Here is a 27,982-nt window from a genome sequence, read left to right as displayed (position 1 = left end):
CGGCTTGTCTGAAGACTATTCCGTATTAAAAAGACAGCGATGTAGCCTGCTAGCTAGCCTGATCTGTACTGTACTGGGGGGACAATCTCTCTCAGGGACAAGTCTGGGTCAGTGGCTTTCAGACCTCCATCCATTGTGACAGGGCAGGGGTCAGGGTGTACAGTTGAATTGGCCTAAGGTCTTGATATGTGTTACACCACTTCCTTTCTCCTAAACTCCTTCCCCTGCCCTCCCCTGGTCCCTTTCCCAACCCTGGACCTCTCCTCAGTCCTCACATCGAAAGAGAAAGAATAAATAAGAAATTATACTTTATTTGAAAATTTTTACACCTTCACTAAATTACGCAATGTTCTTTGATCATATATATTTTTTAAGCAGTTTTTTCATTCGGACAACCATGACTGTTTTGTATGAGTATAGTACAGTATTTCCCTTTGCTTCGTTTTTTCTTTGTTTGACAGTCTGCATCTGGGGTACAGAACAACAGCGCCTGGAGGGAAGAAGAGAGACAAGGAGGAGAAGAGAGGGGGGAGAGACAGGGCTTTTTCTGCCCTTTTACATGGTTGTAGCGCATCGCTCGGGCCAGTCATCAATGGGACTGGGCTCCATAAAGGAGGAGAGGAGGTCAGAGAGGAGAGGTGACGTAGGATGGGTCGTAGCATAGGCCATAGTGATAGAGGCCAAAAGGTCAAAGGTTAGCCAAGGGCCTCTTTGCCGCTCTCTCGCTCCCGCTGACCCTCCCTACTCATCTTCATTTCCGTCAACTGGATATACCGCAGCACATTTGTGTCTGTGTCATTGAAAGGGAGGGAGAGGAAGAGCGAGAGAGAAAGCAAGAGAGAGAGAGAGGAGAGAAAGAGAAGGAGAGAGAGAGAGAGAGAAATAGAGGGAGATAATTGTTAGTGTTGCAGCTGGCATTAGGCGACATGTCCTGATAAGATGACATGAGTAAACCAGATTCTGTCTTTACTGACAGACAATGAAAAACACCGACCGGCAGTACTGTCTCAGCCTACCTGAGGGCTCGCGGTTCTTGGCGTCACGCAGGTAGCGCAGGGCACATTCGTAGTCGCCCAGGTGGTAGCAGGCGATGCCGGCGCGGTACATGGCCTTGAAGTGGTCCCGCTGGTGGCCCAGCACCTTCAGGCAGTACTCCTTCACACGCTCATAGTTCACCAACTCTGACTGCAACAGGCACGCTGCACAGAGACAGGGACGGAAAGAAAGGAATCAGTCATTTCTGTACTATTGTGCATTCCTTTGAAAAGGTTGCTTGGTTTGCTCTTTTCGTGCCAGTATAGCTTGTCGGTATCGGACTGAATTGAGAGAGAGGGGTAAAAAACAAAAAGAGTTTGGACAGGTTGGAGAGAGAGAGAGCGAGAGAGCGAGAGAGCGAGAGAGCAGGCAAGAGCTGATGTGCCACGCCTTTTAAACAGAGTCCAGCTACCGCACTACTTCTTCAGGATGAGAGGGAGATAAAAATAGCTAGAAGCTAGGACGCTGCAAAAAACTAAATCTGGTCAATGTATTACACATTCAAATAGAGAATTTAGCTTATGCTGTTGAGTCCATTTAAAAAGAGGGAACTGCTGTTGAACTAACCCCGGAAAAAGAGGGAGGAATCTAGCTAACTTAGCACACCTTTAGAGTGAAGGATTATTACTGTAAAGCTTTATTTTCCTGACAGGGCAGACATGAAGTGGGAAGAGGGGGATGAGATGAGAAAGAGAGAGAGAGAGATGGAGGGTTGAGGGAGAGGAGACAGGTTCACAGGGAACAGAAGACAGAAGACAGATACAGGTGATATATGTGGCAGGAGATCGTGATGACACTATTGAGATAAGGAAAGGTAGAGTTTAGAGAATAGGACTTTGGAGACACTGTGTTTCATTGTGGTCATTAATCGTATGGGTGTGCCTTACAGCAGCACTTTTCACCAGCTAATGTCTGTAACGTCATTAGTACACACACACGCGCGCACACGCACACACGCACACACACTTTACTGTAGCTTTCAGTTCAGCGAAGCTGTTACATTTTTGACGGTGGGTCATCTCAGGGCTTTCTGTTCACTCAGTCCAACGCCCAAAAGCTCTTGGTTGGTTTTAGCCTATAATTTTGATTGACAATTACTACTCCTCTGCTCTCCTCCCGTCATACTTATACCCGCCCCCGTCATACTGAAGCCTGTGTCAGTACAAGAACATCTCTGTATTTTCTCTTATATCTCTTTCCATCTGTACCCCTCCCTCCCATACTCTCATGACGTTTCCCTTGATCCTCCACCTCTCCCTGTCTTCATCACTTTGTACTAGTCTCCTCTAACCTTTCCCTCTCTACCCCCCCACCACCACCCCCTCCCTCCCTCCCTCCTCTGTCTCTGCCCTTGACACACAGACAGCTCTGTGAATAGCATGAGTCAGGGTCTATTAGCTGGGAGCCAGGGTGAGTCAGGAGTGAGAGACCGGGAGGGAGGGAGAGAGAGGGGGACAGGGACGCAGTGGGAGGAGGGAGGGGGACAGGGGGAGATGAGAGGGGGAGGGTTATGCTGGGAGACAGTATGTGTTCCAGCGCTTGTCACCTTCCTGTAACTCACAGAGGTCTCTGGGAGAGTGTGTGTGTTTGTGCGTGGCGAGCGTGGCGAGCGTGCGTACGTGTTTGTGTCCTGCCAATACGCCAATTGACAACAAGATAGGATAAGGAAATGGAGCCATGTTGATTACTTCTAGCTTTGGGCGTCTGACTGCAACACAAATGCATCACTCTAAGTAACGCTACATCCCATCCAATAGAGCTCTACCTGTTTGTGTTCTGAGACGGTCTACACACTGTCTACAGACTGTAGGTAGAGACCTGCTACACAGTTCATTTCAGTCCTCTCCAGAGTCAACAGACATCAAGTACTGGGTCGTTCCACGAATGTAGTAGATTTTGGATAGTGTAACTTAGTAAATAACTGCACATGTTACCGAATTGTAACTTTTCGTCCTAAAGAGCACATGTTCAACTTCATAAAACACATGTTTTCCCATCTCAAGGGGTTAAATAAAATAGATGAATATAGTTAGTGCCAATGAACTGCTATTAAAGTTACAGCGTGTGTATCACGGTTGAAGTTTTCATCTTAAATCCGCCATAAATCCCCTTGTGACAGGGGGAATGAAAGCATGTTCTGTGCAATAGAGAGAGGCTACTGAATGCAAGTTTCACTTCTTCTTTTTTACAGGGTTGACGTGTTATGCTCAACGTCCTCAGTATCCCACCACAAAACACCACAAAACTGCTAAAAAGATTGGAACCGGCTCACCCGATTTTGCACTGTGATTTTGTTTAATGTTTCTTTTGAAAAAAAAAGAATAAAGAAAGGAATAGTTTCATCACATTAAAACGAGAGTTCAGTTCACCTCAAAATGGTTGACCTCGGCCTCCCGGGTGGCGCAGTGGTCTAGGGCACTGCATCGCAGCGCTAGCTGTGCCACCAGAGTCTCTGGGTTCGCGCCCAGGCTCTGTCGCAGCCGGCCGCGACCGGGGGGTCCGTGGGGCGACGCACAATTGGCCTAGCGTCGTCCGGGTTAGGGAGGGTTTGGCCGGTAGGGATATCCTTGTCTCATCGCGCTCCAGCGACTCCTGTGGTGGGCCGGGCGCAGTGCGCGCTAACCAAGGGGGGCGGGTGCACGGTGTTTCCTCCGACACATTGGTGTGGCTGGCTTCCGGGTTGGAGGCGCGCTGTGTTAAGAAGCAGTGCGGCTTGGTTGGGTTTTGCTTCGGAGGACGCATGACTTTCGACCTTCGTCTCTCCCGAGCCCGTACGGGAGTTGTAGCGATGAGACAAGATAGTAATTACTAGCGATTGGATACCACGAAAAGGGGCAATTTTTTTTTTTTTTAAATAAAAATAAAAATGGTTGACCTCAAAATGAGGGAGAGACGTAAAAGAATCACTAATCACACATGAAATAAATTATAACGATGGTGAAAACCTTGAGATATTTGGGGGTTAAGTCTTTATTCATATTAAACATCTGATTTATACAATGATCCAGGTAGTCTATATTAAAGAGAACTTCATTTAATACTACAGACTTTTAAAATGCAATATTGGTGCACAATTTCTACTTCAAATATAAAAGGGACGCAAAATGTACACTGGTCGTGGAACGACCCTACTACTGCTGTTCTACTAAACCCCTCTACCCCTTTCCTCCCATTTTTTCATCCCTCCCCCCCCCCTTTCTACTGCTGTTGATCTACTCTGTTTTTAAACCCACAATGCCTCCAGACATATATACCTACACTTTCGTGACACTAGACCTTGTTCCTTCGCATGCAATGAGAAGGCGGGTTGGGAGGGACGAGATGGGGGAGCAGAGGGGTTGGCACACACACACACAAACACGCGCGCGCGCATACAAGCACGCGCGTACAAGCATGCGCGCATAGTTCAAGCGAGTTCAAGTTATTCGAGCCACTAGGGAGCTAAAATAGAAAGCTAGGGGATGGAGAACTCTCACGTTTGATAAGTGGATATGACTCAGCAGCTTTGAGATCACAACAGAGGAGCCAAAGGTCAAATCATTTCCTCAAACTCAGCTGCTTTTCTAAACAGTCTTCCTGCCAGCCACATCGGATTCCCTCTGTGCACTCTAGATATGAACCATATTCGTTTTTTCCATCCAGCCAACTATAAAAACATGGCGGACATTTTACCCCGTCTTCCCTCCCGTCCATCCATCATCCTCCAGGGGTAAGGGAGCCAGTAGAGTACGGGAAAGCTTTCAGTGGATTCAGTTACAGCACATAATGGCCTATGCCATGGCTAAGGCTGTTAAGAGTGTTCTCTTTTCTCACAAACACACACGCACGTACACACAAACACATGCACGCAAGTGCACGGGCACACAAAAATATGTATCGAAATGTACATAATTAAACAGTGTAAAAACATGGGCCTGAACAAACACAGGTAGAAATATGCATGCACACACAAACACACACAAAAACACACGCACAAAAACACACACACTGCACCCTGACCACACCCCACTGAGCCGTTAGACAGATGGATGGGTTGTCAGGGTAAACGCATCGAGGGCTGCATCCGGACACGATGTGTTAATGGTAGTATCGTCAGAGCCGGCAAAGCATGGCCAAAGCAAAGGCTACTCCACATTACAGCACGAATGGACTTTTCCCTCTACCCTGCTCTTCTCTTTCCTCACGCCCAGTTTATTCCTTTTCACAGGAACCTAAAATAAACTCTCACTTCAATCCATTGTTATCATCGCGCATCTACTCTTCTAGCTCTCATCACAGAGAATAACACAGAGACGGAGACAGAGGCTCAAGGGAGAAGCCAGGAAAGAGCTGAGTCTAAGTGGTTTGGTGATGGCCTTGTGCACATTGAGTTAGTGTCAGTGATCTGAAAACACCCTCTCTCTAAGAATTCTCTCTTTCATATCGCTAAGCACCACACCGGGATACTGAGCAGACTCAAAGCAGGAGGAAGAGGAGGAAGAAGAGGTGGAGGAGAAGAAGGGAGGAGAATGATAGTGCGACATACTTGGGAAAATGGTGGAATTTACAAGTTCTTAAATCGTTTTGGGGAGAAACCTAACAGGTGCAATGACAGCTTCTGAGTGAAAGTGAGTGTGCGTTTGAGACAGAGACAGAGACAGAGAGACAGAGAGACAGAGAGACAGAGAGACAGAGACAGAGAGACAGAGACAGAGAGACAGAGACAGAGACAGAGAGACAGAGACAGAGAGACAGAGAGACAGAGACAGAGAGACAGAGAGACAGAGAGACAGAGAGACAGAGAGAGAGACAGAGAGACAGAGAGACAGAGAGACAGAGAGACAGAGAGAGAGACAGAGAGAGAGACAGAGACAGAGAGAGAGACAGAGAGAGAGACAGAGAGACAGAGAGACAGAGAGACAGAGAGACAGAGAGACAGAGAGACAGAGAGAGAGAGAGAGACAGAGAGAGAGAGAGAGATGCAGCGAGTGGTTTAACACTTTCTCGGAATCCTCACACTAATGTGCCTGGAGCATTTTGTCTGAAAAACAGAAGACTGCCTTTTATCCCAGAGCGGGGGAGTCAGAGATGGGGAGAATAGATGTCAGAAAGAGAGAGAAGAGATTAAAGAGAGAGGACAAAGGAGTCTGATCGAAATAAAAAGATCAGACCACAAAAAGAAGAATGAGAAAAGAGCGAGAAGCATTTAGAGTGTATGAGGAGAGAGAGAGAAATAAGCTCTGTTGTGATAAAGAACGAGAGAAATAAAGACGTCGAGGGGTAATAGTGATAGGGAGACATACTCTAGTGTAAATGATGGAGTGAGGAGGGGCGAAGAAAGAAATGGTCGAGAGACATGCCAAACAATGTAAAGTATGAGAAAACTCAGCATCGATCGACTGCCAGCGCTCACTCTTCCTGTCTCTTCCCACTGCCTGATGAGGCCTCTCTCTTTTTTTTCTCCTCCCATCTCACTCTCTTCCTCGATCCCCTCACACTCTCTGTCTGTCTGTCTGTCTGTCTGTCTGCCCCCCCCCCCCCCCTCACCTGTCCCTTTCTCTCTCTGTCAGGGCCAGCTGTGAGCTGGCTAATTTAAAGCCACTGATGATGGTGGTGATCAGTTTGCTGTCCATCATTTTATAATTAGTTCACACATCTATTTTCACGCTACCTTACCTGCATCAATCTCGGACTCCGTCTATTTGTCATCCCGCCGCTTCCCCATCTCCTCTCCACTGTGTCATCATTGACCTCGGGACACTCACTGACCAGAGTGGATATAGTGACCGCTGCCTCCCTTGAATCACTGACATACTGCCTTGACTTTCTCTCCCTCTCACATATTTTACACTTGTACAAGCGTGTATTAATACACATGAGTGAATTGGAAATGTGTTTTTCCCCACACTCCCTCACACACCCTCCAAGAGTGGGAATAGACATTGAATGTACATCTGAGCCCAGTGGGGGAGTTAACCATTATCAACAGCAATCCTGGAGCAATTAGGGTTAAGTGCCTTGCTCAAGGGCACATCGACAGATGTTTCACCTTGTCAGCTCGGGGATTCAAACTAGCAACATTTCACTTAACGACCCACCGCTCCAACCGCTAGGCTACCAGCTGCCTGGCGCTATGAGCCTGCCCCTGAACCCATGATAAAGCCCAACTTCAACTCCACAAGAACATGCTGATGTATTGGCTATCTGGTATCTGCACGTCAGAAAATGTTGTATGTTGGTAGACATAAGGATCTAGTACCTAGCTGATACTCAGTGTTCAATAGTTTGGATATCTGGTATCTGGAGGTACAGAGGGTGGGTACTCCACTCCAGCCCTCGTAGTCCTACCAGCCCAATCAACACACACACACACACACACATGTGTGTGAATATAAAGCCTGCAGTGTTATCACACTTCAACATGGCTACTCTCTGCATACACAGATTTTCTCCAGGCCCGCTAATAATAGCTCCCTAAGCACCAGTCTACAGTGAATGTGTGTCTCTGTCATTCAGAAGGACAGGGCAGGGCCGGAGCTGCTGCTGCTGGCTGCCTTTAGCAGCAGACTGGCTCCAACGAAGTGACACAGCACTGTCCTCCTCTCCACCCTTCTATTCTTTCTCTTTTTTCTTTCTCCTCCTCTCCCTTTTGCACTTGTCTACCTCTGTCTCCGTCCTTTTCTCACCCAGTGTTTTTGTGTCTTTTTCATTCTCCATTCAGCGGGTTTCTTTCCCTTATCTGGAAAGAATGTGAAATGTCAGAATAATAGTAGAGAGAATGATTAATTTCAGCTTTTATTTCTTTCATCACATTCCCAGTGGGTCAGAAGTTTACATACACTCAATTAGTATTTGGTAGCATTGCCTTTAAATTGTTTAACTTGTGTCAAACGTTTTAGGTAGCCTTCCACAAGCTTCCCACAATAAGTTGGGTGAATTTTGGCCCATTCCTCCTGACAGAGCTGGTATAACTGAGTCAGGTTTGTAGGCCTCCTTGATCGCACACGCTTTTTCAGTTCTGCCCACAAATTTTCTATAGGATTGAGGTCAGGGCTTTGTGATGGCCCCTCCAATACCTTGACTTTGTGGTCCTTAAGCCATTTGCCACAACTTTGGAAGTATGCTTGGGGTCCATTTGAAAGACCCATTTGCAACCAAGCTTCAACTTCCTGACTGATGTCTTGAGATGTTGCTTCAATATATCCACATAATTTTCCTCCCTCATGATGCCATCTATTTTGTGAAGTGCACCAGTCCCTCCTGCAGCAAAGCACCCCCACAACATGATGCTGCCACCCCAGAGGTTCAGGGTTGGGATGGTGTTCTTCGGCTTGCAAGCATCCCCCTTTTTCCTCCAAACATAACGATGGTCTTTATGGCCAAATAGTTCTATTTTTGTTTCATCAGACCAGAGGACATTTCTCCAAAAAGTACGATCTTTGTCCCCATGTGCAGTTGCAAACCGTAGTCTGGCTTTTTTATGGCGGTTTTGAAGCAGTGGCTTCTTCCTTGCTGAGCGTCTTTTCAGCTTATGTCAATATAGGCCTCGTTTTACTGTGGATATAGATACTTTTGTACCTGTTTCCTCCAGCATCTTCACAAGGTCCTTTACTGTTGTTCTGGGATTGATTTGCACTTTTCGCACGAAAGTATGTTCCTCTCTAGGAGACAGAATGCGTCTCCTTCCTGAGCGGTATGACGGCTGCTTGGTCCCATGGTGTTTATACTTGCGTACTATTGTTTGTACAGATGAACGTGGTACCTTCAGGCATTTGGAAATTGCTCCCAAGGATGAACCAGACTTGTGGAGGTCTACAATTGTTTTTATGAGGTCTTGGCTGATTTCTTTTGATTTTCCCATGATGTCAATTATAGAGGCACTGAGTAAGAAGGTAGGCCTTGAAATACATCCACAGGTACACCTCCAATTGACTCAAATTAAGTCAATTAGCCTATCAGAAGCTTCTAAAGCCATGACAGCTTTTTCTGGAAATTTCTAAGCTGTTTAAAGGCACAGTCAACTTAGTGTATGTAAACTTCTGACCCACTGGAAATGTGATACAGTGAATTAATTATAAGTGAAATAATCTGTCTGTAAACAATTGTTGGAAAATTACTTTTGTCATGCACAAAGTAGATGTCCTAACCGACTTGCCAAAACTCTAGTTTGTTAACAAGAAATTTGTGGAGTGGTTGAAAAACTAGTTTTAATGCCTCCAACCTAAGTGTATGTAAACTTCCGACTTCAACTGTATATATATACATATATATTATATATATTACCTATGAAGTTGATCACATTGATATTTCTTCACTTGTAAGCATAATTCAAACCCCGTCAGAAGTAATCCCCAACATCCCTGTCAAGGTTTCAGGGAGAATTTCAACATTTTAAAAAATCAATCAATTAATTAATTAATTATTATTAATTAATCAATTAATTAAGTCCTGAATGCTCATTGATTGATAGGACTGAGGGGCATCATTTACACCCCTTGTTCCAGTTATACCAATGAGCTTCCTGGGTTGCTGTGTCCCTGCAGTAGTGAGACAAATGCAGACCCATATCGTCATTAGACACACACACACAAACACACATATATACTGTATCATCACTTATCATTAGACCCTCTTGTTGCTCGTCTGAGTGTTTCAATATGAGCCTCTGTGTACGTGTATGCCTCGGTGACATCCACAGCACCCTCGGAGGCTTCCATCCGTCTATGGAGTGCTGAAGACGAAACTGCCAAACGAGCAGAGAAACAAGTGTTTTCCTCCACGCCTCTCTAATTGCCATCCCCGGATGGCGCCACAGCGCTTCTCTCTTGCCACTCTCCCTCCCTTACTCACTAAACCTCAACCACGCATCCACTGCATTGCTACATCACCCATAATAGTAGCGGATTCAATTCATAGCTCATCTATTGAAATATTCATAAGATTGAAATAGCTATCCTTGTAATTACTTCATCAGCAGTAAGATGACATCAGCATGCCCAATGTGAATAGTGCTCTCATATGTATGGGCTGTGGTGGTCATGTGTTTTGTCAGCCGGATATTATCATGCAAAAGCCTGCCGGTATTGACGTTAATTTAACATAAACGCTTTTAGCATCTCCTGGGCTCCATGCATACAAGCCTCGTTTACAAGCCGTTGATGCGCTGATCTACTTTTAAGTCGAATAAATCAATTGCATTATACCCCATCACAATAAATCTATTCTTTATTGTATTTCAGAAGAACAGAATATGATTATGTTATCTGGCTATGCACCATGCCATAGGATGTAGGCTTGTTAATTTAGCCGACAAGATATGCTTATAAGTCCCGTGCCATTATGTTTATGTTATATGATTTTATAGTAAGAAGAATATAACTGAACTTGGCTGAATAAAATAGAAAGTTGATTTTCCTATTCCGGAGCGAGTGTGCATATGAAGTGGCCACGTTGATCGTAAAAGTGATCATTTTAAACAGGGCCTATACAATACATGTAGAGTTATTTTGGCAAGTTAAGTTGTGAATGATGCAAACCGTAGAACATATTCGAAATCAAAACATATATGGGCTGCATGATGCGACTACAGGCTATTGATGATTTGAGAAAGTCTGCGCTCTGTTCTTTGCCTCAGGCGACACACGCTGTTCTCCCATGTGATCATATTTTCACCCATCAGACTACTCTCAAATCTTTACTAATATGTCAAATTAGTTTCGATTTAGAATGTCTCATTATCAAATGGGCAGGAACAGGGGCAGGGGGAAAAAAGACGTCGTCTGTATGCACGCGAATAGCGAATGGAGGCCACTTTCCCGCCGGTTAGTTTTAAACTCATGCTAGCATAGGCTACTCCGGTTATTTCACTCCACACATCAACCACTGTTTGAGGAGCATGCAGCCTCTCGCTGCGCGACTGGGGGTATTCCTCCCAAACTCCGTATGCCATGGGCTCTCCAACCCTGTTCCTGCAGCTACCCAGCGCTTCATTTGGGAAACGAAGTGAAATCTGTTCGCGAAAATAGATAGTGAAAAAAAAATTCACAACAAAACATTAAACTGTTGACTCTCTATGGCACTGCAGAAAGCAATGAGGGAGAGAGCGGAGGAGATGGCAACGCGCAGTGGTGAGATATTCTGTAGCAAAAGGTAATGTGTCAGCATATTAATTATGAAAATATAAGAAATTCCCTATTACTAGGCTATTCAAAATCATTTTAGGCTAATTTGTTTAAATTTAGAGTATAGGCTAGAACAATTATTTACCAAAGACATCTTAAATTATATATTTTTTAATGTTTTTCTGCCATGAGTAATATGCGGTAGGCTATGTGTTATATAACGCACAATCATTATTTTAATTCAGGGTTATGTTTATCTTGGGCTCATATATAGGCCTATGCAAAAGTAGGGCTGTGGCGGTCACGAAATTTCATCAGCTGGTGATTGTCAAGCAAATAACTGTGGGTCTCATGGTAATTGACCGTTAATTAACATAAACACATTTAGCGTCTCCGGGCTTATACACAAACCATTAAAAAAAGTCTAATAATAAACCATGGAATATAGCATACACCTTCACAATAAATCCATTATTTATTTTAGACAGGTCTAAAGAAGCATGATATGAAGAAAATGTAGTCTACTTCAGAAGACAAGAATAGCATACTGAGTTGTCCTTATGTGAGGTCCAGATGTGGCTATGCCAAATGGCTGTGGGCTACACTAGGTCATTTAGCAGACATGATTTGCTTATAATTCCGTGGCATTATTTTATAGTATGAAGAATACAACTGAACAAAGCTGAATAAAATATATTATATTTTCTCCAAACGATTTGAGAGAGTGCGCACATGCGTCTATTCTGTATTGAGCGGTTAATAGAGAAATATGTACTACTATATGCTTAATTTAGAGTTATTAATGTAACTTTAGTTGTTCTACAAACGTTGGGCTATATGTTTTGATTGTTAATACATTGTAAGCCTGCATGATTAGACTCTAGTGATGATTTGAAAAAAGTTACTTGAAAGGGATGAGCTCTGCTTTGTTTTTTTGCGCAGGCTGTACACACTCCAATAGTCTATCATTCACAATTTGACAATCATTTGATAATGCCTCGACTTTCACGCAGCATCCCCTTTGTGGCCGCAATGCACCCTAAAGAAATCCATGCCTTTTGCGGCCCGGATGCTACGTTGTGCCCTTCTCCCTGAGTGTGCTACCCCCTGAGTGTGCTACGCAATCCGAAGCGTCTCTCACTCGCACCGCTCTTCGTCACGTGATCGAGTCTTTCTCACAGGCTACAAGTTAAGACAGACACATCCGGGACACAACTGCCCGCATCCTTATCCAATTCTGAGGCACATATTGAAGATATTGGAAGAACTGTCCATATTTACTTTTCGTCAGCCAACAAGATGAGAAGGCCTAATGAACAGCAAAAGCACTAGCCTATGTCAATCTACCATTCCCCATAGTACAAAAGTCCCTATTCTATTCTGTGAGGGAAATACATATTCCGAACAGTCTGGGACAGTTGTGGGATGCGATAGATCCCAAATTAATACAACCGCTAGTTTAAAAAAAAATGTTTTATGCAATGTGGCTTACGCAACAGATCAGAACGTTTAGCTTAAAATGTTGATGAACTATTAGGCTATTTCTTCACATTATAAGCACAGAAATGCGCACATGGTAGTAGACTATAAGCATGGATGTTCCATTAGCAGAAAACACCATTATCAAAAGTGACCAAAAATGCAATTATGCATGTAATGCTTTTATTATGAAGGTGCATTTTTATGATGAAAATTAACTTCCCCAAACTTGAAACTCACGCGCTGCTTATATATGCCAGTTAGGCTCTACACCCCTTGTAAAGCGGATTAATGTGCTTAATTTTAAGAAGTTATTTGGCCACTTTAGTTGTGATACAAACCTTATTAAAACATATAAGCCTACAGGCTAGGCTACATGAGAGGTGTGCGACTATGAATCGAACAAGTCGCAAAAAAAGGCATCGATTCTTATGCTGGGCATCATTCACAAGTGATAATATATAATTCACAAGTGATAGGCTTATATTGTCCCCAATCAGACTATTCTTGATTTAATCGTGTCTTTACATATACTAAATAATATATGCGTATCATTTGTTAGAATTTAGAATGGACCATTATCATGCACCTGTATCGAAACAGGGGCAGCGGAAAAAATACATGTCATCTATGCACTTAAATAGCGAATGGAGGACGCTTTTCCCAGTGGTTTATTTTCATGGCAGCCAGCTAGGCCATACTCCTGATCTAAATATAGTAAATGTGCTTAATATTAGGAAGGTTGAGAAATACATTTAGTCGGCCTAGCCTATAGAAAGCTGATGGGATCCTCTTCTTTTTAATAGAGGCCATCACTCTGTTTTCCCCCGCAATTGCATAGCCTATAGAAATGTTGCACAACATGAGCTGATGGGCTCTCATTAACTGTTTGATTAGATTTTCGGATACATTTGCATTGATGTCAGAGTGATTAGAGGGACAAAAGAGTGCTGAGTACCAGGCAGTTAGCAAGTTTGGTAGGCTGCTAATGACCAGCAGCAGCATCAGAGCTTGGAGAAGCCTAATTACGTGACTAAACAGTTGTGGAATTTGACTCCCTTCATGACTCGTGACCACCGGCGTGGTGGTAATACGTTCACCGAAACAGCCCTAGGCATAAAGCTCTAATACGCATATGGATGTTTTGAAATAATCAGAAAGCGCTGTCCATTTCGTTGCGTTAGGCTTTGAAACAACATCTCCAATGACCATGTTTTCCACTCAGTTTCATCCCATTTAACTGTTTTCTTCAAACTGATCATCACAGTGAGGGTGAGTTATAAAAAGCACATACTGTTTCGATGATAAATGTTTGATGTGATTTTTGATAGCATTGCATTGATGTCAGAGTGGTTAGAGGGACAATAGTACCCTGAGTACCAGGCCATTAGTGACCTGATGATAGTTGGGTACTAACAACGCATGTCCAGAGTGCATAAGAGGAGATTACCGTGACTCACATGGAATTTTACTGCAGCTATGACTCATGACTGCCAGTGTGGCGGTAATACGGTCACCGCAACAGCCTTACTCGTATGACTTTACTGTACATCAGTGCCATGCCCATTGGCCATTTCTCCATTTGCATGTGGTTACAAGCAGTGTTTGTGTGTGTGTGTGTGTGTGTGTGTGTGTGTGTGTTGAAGTGTTGTTGTGTTCTCCAGACAGAGGGGACTATACTGTATGTCTGGGTTCCTTGTGTGGCACTGTGATGATGTTGTGGCCTTCAGCAAGCGAATTAACTGGACATCGGTGTGCAGCAGAGAGAGAGAGAAGGCTGGCCTGGCTAGGTGGATGATGTCACTGAGGACAGACAGACGCTATCTTTTGCCGTTAGCGCAGAAGATTGCGGCCCTCCCCCAACCCGGACGACACTTGGCCAATTGTGCGCCGCCCTATGGGACTCCCGATCACGGCCAGTGTTGACACAGCTCCGGGGTCGTACCCGGGTCTGTAGTGACGCCTCTAGCACTGTAGTGACGCCCTTAGACCGCTGCGCCACTCTCCCCCCCCCGAGAGTTGATCCACTGTTGTATGAATGAATAAGTAAGGAACTTCAAAAACAGATCCGCTCTGGAGGCCCATGCGCCTGGCATCCATGTCAAAACATTTTTAAACGTAATACATCCTTTTGACAGTAACCCTCCAAAAAGTAATTCATTCATAAACATTTTTAATTTCCATATGTTCTAGGAAGCTAAATGTTTGTTTCTTGGGCTCCAGAAATGTGACTGAAAAAGGGCCCCTGGTCTTGAAAAAGCTCAAATTCAACTGATTGAAAGTACAAGGGGGGCATCGGTGAACAAATGTCGTGGTCAAGGCTAGGACGGCGCAAGTGCAATGAGTGGAGCTAACTCAGGTGTTCAAATGCTCAAATCAGACGAGAGGCTAAAAAATAGAAATGCAAAATGTAAAGTGCTGGTCCCATGTTTCATGAGCTGAAATAAAAGATCCCAGAAATGCTCCATACGCACAAAAACCTAATTTATCTAACAAATAAAAAAACATTCCTGTTAGTGAGAATTTCTCCTTTGCCAAGATAATCCATCCACCTGACAGATGTGGCATATCAAGAAGCTGATTAAACAGAATGATCATTACACACACAGGTGCACCTTGTGCTGGGGACCATAAAAGGCCACTCTAAAATGTGCAGTTTTGTCACACAACACAATGCCACAGATGTCTCAAGTTTTGAGAGAGCGTGCAATTGGCATGCATGCTGCTGGAATGTCCAACCAAAGCTGTTACCAGATAATTTAATGTTCATTTCTCTACCATAAACAGCCTCCAACGTCATATTAGAGAGTTTGGTAGTACGTCCAACCGGCCTCACAACTGCAGATCACGTGTAACCACGCCATCCCAAGACCTCCACATCCAACTTCACCTGAGACCAGCTAACCTGACAGCTGATAAAACAGTGGGTTTGCACAACCAAAGAATTTCTGCACAAACTGTCAGAAACCATCTCAAGGAAGCTCATCTGCGTGCTCGTCGTCCTCACCAAGGTCTTGACCTGACTGCGTCGGCGTCATAACTGACTTCAGTGGGCAAATGCTCACCTTCGATTGCCACTGGCACACTGGAGAAGTGTGCTCTTCACGGATGAATCCTGGGTTTAACTGTACCGGGCAGATGACCGAGCGGTTTGCCGATGTCAAGTTATGAACAGAGTGCCCCAAGGTGGCGGTGCGGTTATGGTACGGGCAGGCATAAGGTACGGACAATGAACACAATTGGATTTTATCGATGGCAATTTGAATGCACAGAGATACCGTGACAAAATCATGAAGCCCATTGTCATGCCATTCATCCGCCGCCATCACCTCATGATGATTCACCTCACCTCACCTCAGCATGATAATGCACAGCCCCATGTCATAAGGAACAGTACAGAATTCCTGGAAGCTGAAAATGTCCTAGATCTTCCATGATCTGCATACTCACCAGACATGTCACCCATTGAGCATGTTTGGGATGCTCTGGATCGACGTGCACGGCAGCGTGTTCCAGTTCCCGCCAATATCCAGCAACTTCACACAGCCATTGAAGAGGAGTGGGACAACATTCCACAGGCCACAATCAACAGCCTGATCAACTCTATGCGAAGGAGATGTCGCCCTGCATGAGGCAAATGGTGGTCACACCAGATACTGACTAGTTTTCTGATCCTTGCCAATTCGTTTTTTTAAGGTACCTGTGACCAACAGATGCATATCTGTATTCCCAGGCATGTGAAATCCATAGATTAGGGCCTAATACATTTATTTAAATTTACTGATTTCCTTATATGAACTGTAACAGTAAAATCTTTGAAATTGTTGCAGTTAGCGTTTATATTTTTGTTCAGTGTACATTTCCGGTCACTGGGACCTTGACCTTCATTTTTAGTCAGTCCAATGGCCTTGCTTATTTGTGCCAAATATATGATCGAAAAGCTTATTTAAATGTGGAGATAAATAACCCCTTATTCAACGGAGAAATTTGTTTCCGGTCACTAATGATTCAATATTTGAGTGGGTCATACCCACTGGGCACAGATGTCAGTTCATCGTTTAGGTTTGATTTACATTTGGTTGAGTTGTCAACTAACGTGAATCCACCAAAAAAATCCTGAGACTGAGTACACCAAACATTAGGAACACCTTCCTAATATTGAGTTGCACCCCCACTTTTGCCCTCAGAACAACCTCAGGGTATGGACTACAAGGTGTCGAAAGCGTTCCACAGGGATGCTGGCCCATGTTGACTCCAATGCTTCCCACAGTTGTGTCAAGTTGGCTGGATGTCCGTTGGGTGGTAGACCATTCTTAAAACACACGGGAAACTGTTCAGTGTGGAAAAACCCAGCAGCATTGCAGTTCTTGACACAAACTGGTGCGCCTGGCACCTACAGTACCAGTCAAAAGTTTTGGACACACCTACTCATTCAAGGGTTTTTCTTTATTTTTACATTGTAGAATAATAGTGAAGACATCAACATTATGAAATAACACATATGGAATCTTGTAGCAACCAAAAAAGTGTTAAACAAATCAAAATATATTATCTTCAAAGAAGACACCCTTTGCCTTGATGACCGCTTTGCACACTCTTGGCATTCTCTCAACCAGTTTCACCTGTAATGCTTTTCCAACAGTCTTGAAGGAGTTCCGACATACAGTATGCTGAGCACTTGTTGGCTGCTTTTCCTTCACTCTGTGGTCCAACTCATCCCAAACCATCTCAATTGGGTTGAGGTTGCGTGATTGTGGAGGTCAGGTCATCTGATGCAGCACTCCATCACTCTCCTTCTTGGTGAAATAGCCCTTACACAGCCTGGATGTGTGTTGGGTCATTGTACTGTTGAAAAACAAATGATAGTCCTACTAAGCGCAAACCAGATGGGATGGCGTATCGCTGCAGAATGCTGTGGTAGCCATGCTGCACATGCAGAGATCATCCGTTCACCTACTCTGCGTCTCACAAAGACACGGCGGTTGGAACCAAAAATGTCCAATTTGGACTCATCAGATCAAAGGACCGATTTCCACCGGTCTAATGTCCATTGCTCATGTTTCTTGGCCCAAGCAAGTCTGTTCTTCTTATTGGTGTCCTTTAGTAGTGGTTTCTTTGCAGCAATTCGACCATGAAGGCCTGATTCACATAGTACCTCTGAACAGTTGATGTTGAGATGTGCCTCTTACTTGAAGTCTGTGAAGCATTTATTTGGGCTGCAATTTCTGAGGCTGGTAACTCTAATGAACTTGTCATCTGCAGCAGAGGTAACTCTGGGTCTTCCTTTCCTGTGGCGGTCCTCATGAGAGCCAGTTTCATCATAGTGCTTAATGGTTTTTGTGACTGCACTTGGAGAAACTTTCAAAGTTCTTGAAATTTTCCAGATTGACTGACCTTCATGTCTTAAAGTAATGGTGGACTGTCATTTCTCTTTGCTTATTTGAGCTGTTCTTGCCATGATATGGACTTGGTCTTTTACCATATAGGGCTATCTTCTGTATACCAACCCTACCTTGTCACAACACAACTGATTGGCTCATACGCAATAAGAAGGAAAGAAATTCCGCAAATTAACTTTTAACAAGGCACACCTGTTAATTGAAATGCATTCCAGGTGACTACCTCATGAAGCTGGTTGAGAGAATGCCAAGAATGTGCAAAGCTGTCATCAAGGCAAAGGTTGGCTACTTTGAAGAATCTCAAATATAAAATATATATTTTGTGGTTAGTACATGATTCCATATGTGTTGTTTCATAGTTCTGATGTCTTCACTATTATTCTACAATGTAGAAAATAGTAAAAAATTAAGAAAACCCTGGAACGAGTTGGTGTGTCCAAAATTTTGACTGGTACTGTACTTCCATACCCCGTTGAAAGGCACATAACTGTTTTGTCTTGCCCATTCGCCCTCTGAATGACACACAAACACAATCCATGTCTCAATTGTCTCAAGGCTTAAAAATATTTCTTTAACCTGTCTCCTCCCCTTCATCTACACTGATGGAATTAGATTTGACAATTGATGAGAAATTAAAACTATTGAATCCATTTTAGAATAAGGAGGTAAAGTAAAACAATTTGGAAAAAGTAAAGGTGTCTGAATACTTTCCGAATGCACTGTATGTTATGGAAAGAGCAGGTGTTCTTCATGTTTTGTATACTCAGTTTATACCATTACATATGTGGATATTAAAATAAACAGCATTTTCTACCTTATAACAATAATAATTTGTGCAAATTTTGACTGAATTTGGTTCAGTGGATACTGAGGGAACATAGGGCTGAGGGAACATAGTGTGGTCCCCGCCTATATTAACATGCAGCTTTCTGGATAAATAACAAGTTGTCTCTCCTGTTCACTGGAGCGCAGTGAGTTAGATATGCACAAATGATTCTTACATATTCTCATTACTGTAGCTGTTGACCAAAAACACTCTATGTTCTTACTGCATCTCTCTCTCTCTCACTGTGAGAGTGTCAGAGAGGGCATCTGTTTCAGTCTCCTCTAAGCTAATGGTGTGACTTTCAACTGAAGACTAAAAAAGGCCCTCCCTCCCTCCTTCACAGATGACTGGATCATATTTATTGCCATAAACAAGAGCACTCCAGCTCTGCCAGAGCGATGATATAATACCGTTAGCCTTGGACGTGATTTCTCATCACCATACTTACAATGACAAATGATACGCAAATGCAGCAATGAAGAACAACGTAACATACTCCCTCCTCCTCCCAGAGGTCAAAAAGGTCCACCAAAGTTCTCTCTCTCTCGCTCTCGCTCTCGCTCTCGCTCTCGCTCTCGCTCTCGCTCTCGCTCGCTCTCTCTCTCTCTCTCTCTGCTCTCTGCTCTCTGCTCTCGCTCTCGCTCTCGCTCTCGCTCGCTCTCTCTCTCTCTCTCTCTCTCTCTCTCTCTCTCTCTCTCTCTCTCTCTCTCTCTCTCTCTCTCTCTCTCTCTCTCTCTCTCTCTCTCTCTCTCTCTCTCTCTCTCTCTCTCTCTCTCTCTCTCTCTCTCTCTCTCTCTCTCTCTCTCTCTCTCTCTCTCTCTCTCTCTCTCTCTCTCTCTCTCTCTCTCTCTCTCTCTCTCTCTCTCTCTCTCTCTCTCTCTCAACGGAATGGTAAAGAGGAGAGTACAGAATGCCCAGTCGAGCCCCCACAGCGAAGCTATGCCATCTGCAGACCTGGCATAACGCAGCCATGGCTCTCATACAACTACGCAACCCCTGAACTGCCAACATACGAACCAAGGAAAAACACCATCCCCCATTCCTCCGTTTCATCTTCCTCTCTCCTCCACCCTCCTCTTCTTCCATACACTTCATACCCCCTGTCTCTCCCTCGCTCTTCCTCTCGCCCCTCCATCACCTCCTCCATACACATCCCCCTCTCCATCTCCTCCTCTAGTGACGTTATTGGCAGTGGGTGAAAGGGAGGAGTTTTTCTGCTCCACTCTGGTTTTATAAGAGGGGGCTGACTGGACTGTGTAGCAGGCTAGGCCTCGTGACAGGTAGCACCCCCTCTGCAGTATTATATAGCACTGAGGACTAAGTCTGTGTCCTAGATGGCGCCCTATTCCCTATATAGTGCACTACTTTTGACCAGGGCCGGATCAAAAGTAGTGCACTACATAGGGAATAGGGTGACATTTGGCCAGAGGCTCTGACAGTATTATATCCCCGTTCCCTTCTGGAATGAGATTAAGATTAGAGGGTGGTGTCATGCACCTCAAGATTGTTGGGGAAGTGTAGCAATACTGGGAGTCAAATGGAACTCCCAGTAAATTGACTTTTATCTTCTTCTAAGACTCTTGGTTGTCTATTCCTTGTCTGGGGAGAAACGGATGCTGATGATACTGAATCTACACACTCATTGAAGTTGCGTTACTACGGGGTCCTGTAATTGCATGTCAAGGGTCACAAGTTCATCGACGGTCTCGATGTAATAGCCCTGAGTGGAAATGGATGTGGTGAGAAATATTGACCCTGCGCATCAGACACGGATACACACATGCATGCGTACACACACACATACACACACTGGCCAGTGATGGAGCTAAGGGAGATTGTGTTGATACACCCACTACCTCCAGTTAGTTGTAAATGAACCCCATGAGCATTCTAGGAGCCTGATGGAGTAGTAGAAACATGCCGCAGTGAAATGTTAATGGACATCGATGAAATAATACACAGTCCAAACCTTCTAAAGTGTCCATCATGCCCTCATCGCAGCTCTTTGGCTTAATGCATTGTCTCTAAAAGAAAGCCAATCTCCTGAAAGGACTATGGGTGGATCTGCTGCTGAGTGGTAGAGCTCACACACACACACACACACACACACACACGCACACACACACGATCATCATGGCAGTAAGAAGAGCATTCGAGAACAGTGTATAAAAGGTGTTACGAAACATCCTGATGGGTGAATAAAAAGGTGTTGGGTGTTACGAAACATCCTGATGGGTGAATAAAAGGTGTTGGATGTTACGAAACATCCTGATGGGTGAATAAAAGGTGTTGGATGTTACGAAACATCCTGATGGGTGAATAAAAAGGTGTTGGGTGTTACGAAACATCCTGATGGGTGAATAAAAGGTGTTGGGTGTTACGAAACATCCTGATGGGTGAATAAAAGGTGTTGGGTGTTACGAAACATCCTGATGGGTGAATAAAAGGTGTTGGGTGTTACGAAACATCCTGATGGGTGAATAAAAGGTGCTGGGTGTTACGAAACATCCTGATGGGTGAATAAAAGGTGCTGAGTGTTACGAAACAAGCGGTTCCGCTCATAACGTTGTGCCGCTGCAGCTGCAACCCGAGGCTGTGACTCATGACTCACGCACCGATCGCAGCCAATCACGCGGAACAAAATAATAATTGAGTCAGAGATCAGAGGAAATGGGCCGGGGAAAAGACGGTTCAATCTCCCTCACAAAAGGAGTTAGCACCGGACTCATTTTTTTACACTGACGTCTGTTCTCTACAGCAGATCTCTCTTTATCTGAATAAGCAATCTGTATTGTTTAAAATGATCTAATAACCCAGCAACTGCTTCCTGCTGTTTTTATAGTCTTCCTCCCCAGTCAGCACAAGACGTTGAAAAGACTTATTTTCAACGCCTTTTCAACGTCTTTCGCTCATAGGGTCTCATTCTAGGGAAGTGCTTTGAGTGCCATGTACAAAAAGAACAGTTGGAAAACTGTTAGTATATTGGCTGTTATCATATGTATCTGTGAGCACAGTATGTGGTTTGGGTGGGTGGGTGTGCTGCCTGCGGAACATGATTCATCCCAAAAACCGTCAACCTGCGTGGCTGACGGTCTACCTCTGGCCAACATGTTGCAGCACCATTTCCAGAGCGGCTACAGCCTGGTGTAACCCACTTAGAAACAGTACCACACCCTCATGGGGAAACAGCATGTTGGCTCTTTTAAGGGCGACGGCAAATAGGCCATTCATCTCAATAGCTCTCTCTCAGACAGAATCAGGTAACAACACTGTACGCACAAACCTCCATTTTTCTGTTACTCTCGCTCCCTCTCTATTTTCAGTATATATTCTTTCTCCCAAACCACCATCACAGTCGTATGCAGTTCTTTATTGTTTTTGTCGTTCGCACACAGTTTTCTCCTCTCTTTCTATCATTACTTGTCTCCTTTGATGTCGGCTTCTCTCCCATCACCTGTCTTGGATCTCTGTCTCAAACACAATCGCTGTCTGCGCCATGCTGACGGCAAAATCGCTGCATTTAGTGAACATTTCTGGGCCGCCTTTGTCTGGGTAGCCATGTCATTTAAAAAGGTGCTGTGACTGGCACAAGACAGACAATAGTCCTGTCCTTGTCATAACAAAAGTCTAGCACACACACAAAATGAGCTTGCACATCCCTGTACAAAAAACAGACAACACACACACAGCAATGTCAGCATTGGCACTGTGATATTGGCAGGGCGAGAAGCAATCTGTGTACCCCCACCCTTCTCCATATCAGACACCCCCTTGGTTAGCTGCTGTTCTTCAGAGGAACGATCGCTGAGACAAACAGAATCACCCACAAGCACACACAGAGGCGCTGGAGGTGAGGCTGTCCACTCTGTATCATGCGTCTGAAAGTAAGACAGCTGGCCAATCAAAATGCTGCCTAACTCAACACGGGCCACCTTCTCTCCAGCAGGACTCTGGGTAGCCAGACCATTGGTAGGGTGGAGAGGTCTCCAGTATTATTAAATGTGTACGCATATTGTATTTTTATTCAATCTAAAATAAAACACAGATTGAGGGAGAGGTCACAAAACAATCAAACAATCTTTGTTATTGTGAGAGGTGAGAATGGATGGACATGAGAATAACAACAGGAAAAGGCCCAGTGATGGTTGCCATGGTAAATATGCCCCTCATCACCCACTGAACTTGCTTTCCCTCTTCCCTTTCTTTCTCCCTCTACTTCTCTCTCTCCTGCTCTCGTTTACCCTCCCTGTCTTTTAACCTCTCTTTCCAGCCTCCTCCCTTCCTCTCTATTTCTCCTTTCCGCCAGGGTAGCTCCCCCACAGGGCCCAGGCAGAGGGTCATAAGACGGGGCAGAGAGAGCCGACCTTCAGCCTGTCACGCCAGTTGAGCCAGGACCCAGCGGAGACAGAACACAGGGAGACACAGCCAGCACCAGAGCAACCCAGCCTGCCTTTAACCCATTTTATGTTTTCATGTTAACTGTTTGTTAGAATATCTTATAGATTCTTCTAAATAATAGGGTGCTGAATCCTCGTAGATAGTCAACAAAATGAACAATACAGCACCATAAAGTATATCATATTATAAACTGGGTGGTTCGAGCCCTGAATGCTGATTGGCTGACAGCCATGGTATATCAGACCGTTTACCACAGGTATGACAAAACATGTATTTTTACAGCTCTAATTACCTTGGTAACCAGTTTAGAATAGCAATAAGGCACCTCGGGGGTTTTTGATATATGGCCGATATACCACAGCTAAGGGCTGTGTCGAGGCACTCACCGATGCATCGTACATAAGAACAGCCCCATTGGCCATATACCACACCACCTCGGGCCTTATTGCTTAAGTATATCACTGACCAAATAGATTTAACAATAATAAAGGTATATTAAAAAAAAGGATGTATATTTTTATAGGTATGTGTATGCATATACATTTGAGGTCGGAAGTTTATATATACCTTAACCAAATTGTTTACAGACAGATTATTTCACTTATAATTCACTGTATCACAATTCTAGTGGGTCAGAAGTTTACATACACAAAGTTGACTGTGCCTTTAAACAGCTTGGAAAATTCCAGAAAATGATGTCATGGCTTTAGAAGCTTCTGATAGGCTAATTGACATCATTTGAGTCAATTGGAGGTGTACCTGTGGATGTATTTCAAGGCCTACCTTCAAACTCAGTGCATCTTTGCTTGACATCATGGTAAAATCAAAAGAAATCAGCCAAGACCTCTGAAAAAAATTGTAGACTCTCACAAGTCTGGTTCATCCTTGGGAGCAATTTCCAAATGCCTGAAGGTACCACATTCATCTGTACAAACAATAGTACGCAAGTATAAACAACATTGGACCACACAGCCGTCAGCAAAGGACCTTGTGAAGATGCTGGAGGAAACAGGAACAAAAGTATCTATATCCACAGTAAAACGAGTCCTATATCGACATAACCTGAAAGGCATGGAAGAAGCCACTGCTTCAAAACCACCATAAAAAAGCCAGACTACTGTTTGCAACTGCACATTCCAACCGTGAAGCACGGGGGTGGCAGCATCATGTTGTGGTGGTGCTTTGCTGCAGGAGGGACTGGTACACTTTATATGAATATATTGAAGCAACATCTCAAGACATCAGTCAGGAAGTTACAGCTAGGTCGCAAATGGGTCTTCCAAATGGACAATGACCCCAAGCATACTTCCAAAGTTGTGGCAATATGGCCTAAGGATAACAAAGTCAAGGTATTGGAGTGACCATCACAAAGTCCTGACCTCAATCCAATAGAAAATTTGTGGGCAGAACTGAAAAAGTGTGTGCGAGCAAGGAGGCCTACAAACCTGACTCAGTTACACCAGCTCTGTAAGGAGGAATGGGCCAAATTCACCCAACTTATTGTGGGAAGCTTGTGGAAGACTACCCGAAACGTTTGAACCAAGTTAAACAATTTAAAGGCAACGCTATCAAATACTAATTAAGTGTATGTAAACTTCTGACCCACTGGGAATGTGATGAAAGAAATAAAAGCTGAAATAAAGAATTCTCTCTACTATTATTCTGACATTACACATTCTTAAAATAAAGTGATGATCCTAACTGACCTAAGACAGGGAATTTTTACTTGGATTAAATGTCAGGAATTGTGAAAAACTGAGTTTAAATGTATTTGGCTAAGGTGTATGTAAACTTCTGACTTCAACTGTATATGGATATAAATATTTACCAAAAAAATATATGGGGGATTGGAAATGATGCAGACAATTACATTGATGGAAGAAACAATCTTTCTGCAATATTAAGCTGATCCACGCCTAAAATAAAATAAAACATTTAAAAAATGTAAAATAAAGAAATAGATTTCACAATGCATTACATAACATTTTAGCCATACTCTCATGTAGACAGACTACTGTCACTGTGGTAAACAATATTTATACTGTCATCATTAGACCCACAGACACATCTAATCTCCTATAGGCCAACTCACATGTGCCAGACAGACTACTGTATCTGTTAAAATCAAATCTCATACATCTGTTTCATAGATTATCTGGCAGTAGGCAATCTCTTAATCTCACATCTGTTGAATAGATTATCCTGTTTCTTACTCAAAGCATTACCAATAACAAATATCTGTAAGCTCAGCTTTACTCAAATCTCATTGTTAGAGATTTTAAGTTTCTGAGTAAAATATCAGTTTATCTTTTCAAATTACATTACACATACATAGCCTATTTAACTGACACTTGTGGTTGGTTTGACAGAGGCATTAACCTTGATGACCAGACATGACAATGATGACCTGAAAATACTAATATTGTCAATTATTCTAACCAAAGTGTTGTGAGTTTCAATTCACTAGCTGCGTTTACACAGGCAGCTCAATTCTGATATTTTTTTCACTAATTGGTCTTTTGACCAATCAGATCAGCTCTTTTGTCAATAATTGAGTAAAATATCAGAATTGGGCTGCCTGTGTAAATGCAGCCATAGTGGCATATCACTTGTATTTGTAAGGTAATTGTAGGATCCATTTAGACAGATTTCACCTGTAAACTGGGATGGTCCACACCATGTTTTTCCACCTCAGAGCATGTGAACTGTTTTTGTAACAACACAGCTGCACTGTGGGAGGCATCATGTGTTGGACGATATGGCAGCATATAACCCCCAGGCTCCCACTGTGTGTATTTGTGTCCCTTTTCCACAGGATGTACACCTCTTCACTCCTGCTAATATAGCCTTTCCACTGACTACAGCCGATTACCATCAAATCACTAGTTTCCCCGTGGCTATCAAAGGAATTAACTGGGGGGGAAAGGTTTGGAATCAAGAGAAGCAAACAAATTACTTGAATGGAGCACAACAAAGAGAGACAGACAGTGAAAACAAACCTTGGTAAGAATCGCAAGAGGAAGACATGGCTTGAGACAAAAACAACTCTAGCACACAAATGATAATGTATTATAATTAACCTTTGTACTGTTTACTAATAAAATAATGATTAGGGCCCAGTGCAGTCAAAGACGTAATTTTCCTGTGTTTTATTTACATTTCCACACTATGAGGTTGGAATAATACTGTCACATTTTGAAAATGATAAAGCCCTTATAGTGGAAGAGCTGTTCGAAAAGACTGACTGAAATGACAGCCTGTTTTGGTGGGATGGAGTTTTGGCCTGCCTGGTGACATTACCAGGTGGTAAATTAGTTAATACACCAATAAGAACGAGAGTTCCAAACCTCTCTGTCAATAACAGGTAGTTTTAGTTTTTTCCACCCTACTCTAACCACTACCAGACAGTCCTAGCCAAATTCTTGCTTGAGGAATTCCTCTATGCTAAGAAGTTATTTTAGTTTATTTTTGACAATTTTTTAATTGAAAAAAATCACAGTAAGGTACTTAATTGTTACCCAGAAATTATTTTATATTGAGATAAAAATGGCTGCATTAATCGAGATTGGCAATACATTTCACGTTGAAAGGACAGGAATATCACACAATGAAAAAAATGGACACATTCGCCATCTACCTGTCTATATTCAGCTCCATTGCGCTGTCCACTGTGCAAAGCGCCAGCTATTAATGTATTATTAAGCCTATTCTTATTAACCAACCTCATACAGGCCTCACAGCTGCGGAAATTATGCTTGACACTGGCTAATTGTCTAAACGAGTTCCTTCCTAACCCCGTGAACCGGAACGAACAATGGCAGAATCTCAGTATACGAGCTGTCCATGCTCAAGACCCGCGACGCTGAGCAACACCACTGACTAGGCTAGCTACTCACCTGTCAGGCTGTCGTAGCACTCGATCTCCGTGATCTCCACGGTTCTCCGCTGCTCTTCCGTCAGCTTGACGGCGGCTTGGCTCAGGAGGTTGACCTGGGAGTCCGTGTTTCCATCCACTAAATGCACCCCTTTCAGCTGCAGCAGAGCCCGGTGGTACTTCCCTATCGCTTCCCGGAATTTCTTCTCCTTGTAGCAGCGGTGGCCCTCCACCTTGAAGTCAATGGCTTTCTGTATGTTTGCCTCCATCTCCATCTGTGCTGAGCCGGCAAGACACCCTCCTCCACCACCTCCAACGCCGACGTCTCCCGCGGCCGCCGCCAGGCTCCGGCCCCCCGCCTCTGGGCAGCTCTTCAGGCTCTTTATGGAGTGCTGTTTTGCTTCCATCTCTCTCAGTGGGCACGACTGGACCGGGCCATGCTGTTCCGACGAAGGTCTATTTACTCGGAGAGGACTGGAGCGGCGTGCTGTGCATAAAGAATGCGCGAGACAGGCAGGCAACAACAATAAAGATGAGAGATAGATAATATAAGGAGAGGGTGGTCTAAAAACCTAACACGCACCGCGCAAATAGGCTATAAGCTATCAAAACAGCTTACACAAATTCAGACTACCGTAAATTGTATTTTATATAAAAATCACAAATAATTGGCTTGGATTCCTGAATTACAAGCTCTCTTCTATCTATTTTTGACCATCGCGCGAGAGGATGCCTTCGATTGTGTGTCTGCGCTCGAGCCCCCGGCATGCGCCGCTTCAGCACAACAGCCAGCGGACTCAGGCTCGCGCGTGATGCATTGTGGGGGGGAAAAAGAGGAGTCGTGCGGAGTTCAATCGGATCTTTCACCTTA

At 43.9% G+C, this 27,982-nt stretch overlaps 1 protein-coding gene across 1 annotated transcript; it reads right to left on the bottom strand.

The window, feature by feature from the left end:
- Nucleotides 1–295: 295 nt before the first annotated feature.
- On the bottom strand, nt 296–27,981 carry LOC139547674 (tetratricopeptide repeat protein 9B-like). The gene is made up of 3 exons (XM_071356662.1): nt 27,134–27,981; nt 1,017–1,199; nt 296–790 (listed from the first exon to the last, which is right to left on the bottom strand). Exons 1-3 carry the CDS (start codon nt 27,516–27,518, stop codon nt 696–698), a joined length of 663 nt encoding a protein of 220 aa, XP_071212763.1. The 5' UTR covers nt 27,519–27,981; the 3' UTR covers nt 296–695.
- Between the last annotated feature and the right edge of the window lies 1 nt (nt 27,982).

The sequence above is a fragment of the Salvelinus alpinus genome, chromosome 21, assembly GCF_045679555.1.
Source record: "Salvelinus alpinus chromosome 21, SLU_Salpinus.1, whole genome shotgun sequence".
Taxonomy (NCBI): Eukaryota; Metazoa; Chordata; class Actinopteri; order Salmoniformes; family Salmonidae; genus Salvelinus; species Salvelinus alpinus.
This window is presented reverse-complemented; position numbering and strand designations above follow the sequence as displayed.

What these genes read in the sequence shown, in the direction of transcription:
- LOC139547674 (XM_071356662.1), bottom strand. Translation starts at nt 27,518, where the DNA reads ATGGAAGCAAAACAGCACTCCATAAAGAGCCTGAAGAGCTGCCCAGAG. An exon ending in GTGCTACGACAGCCTGACAG is followed by an intron (nt 1,200 to 27,133) that starts GTGAGTAGCTAG and finishes GTCTCTGTGCAG; the next exon opens with CGTGCCTGTTGCAGTCAGAG. An exon ending in CAAGAACCGCGAGCCCTCAG is followed by an intron (nt 791 to 1,016) that starts GTAGGCTGAGAC and finishes TCAATGACACAG; the next exon opens with ACACAAATGTGCTGCGGTAT.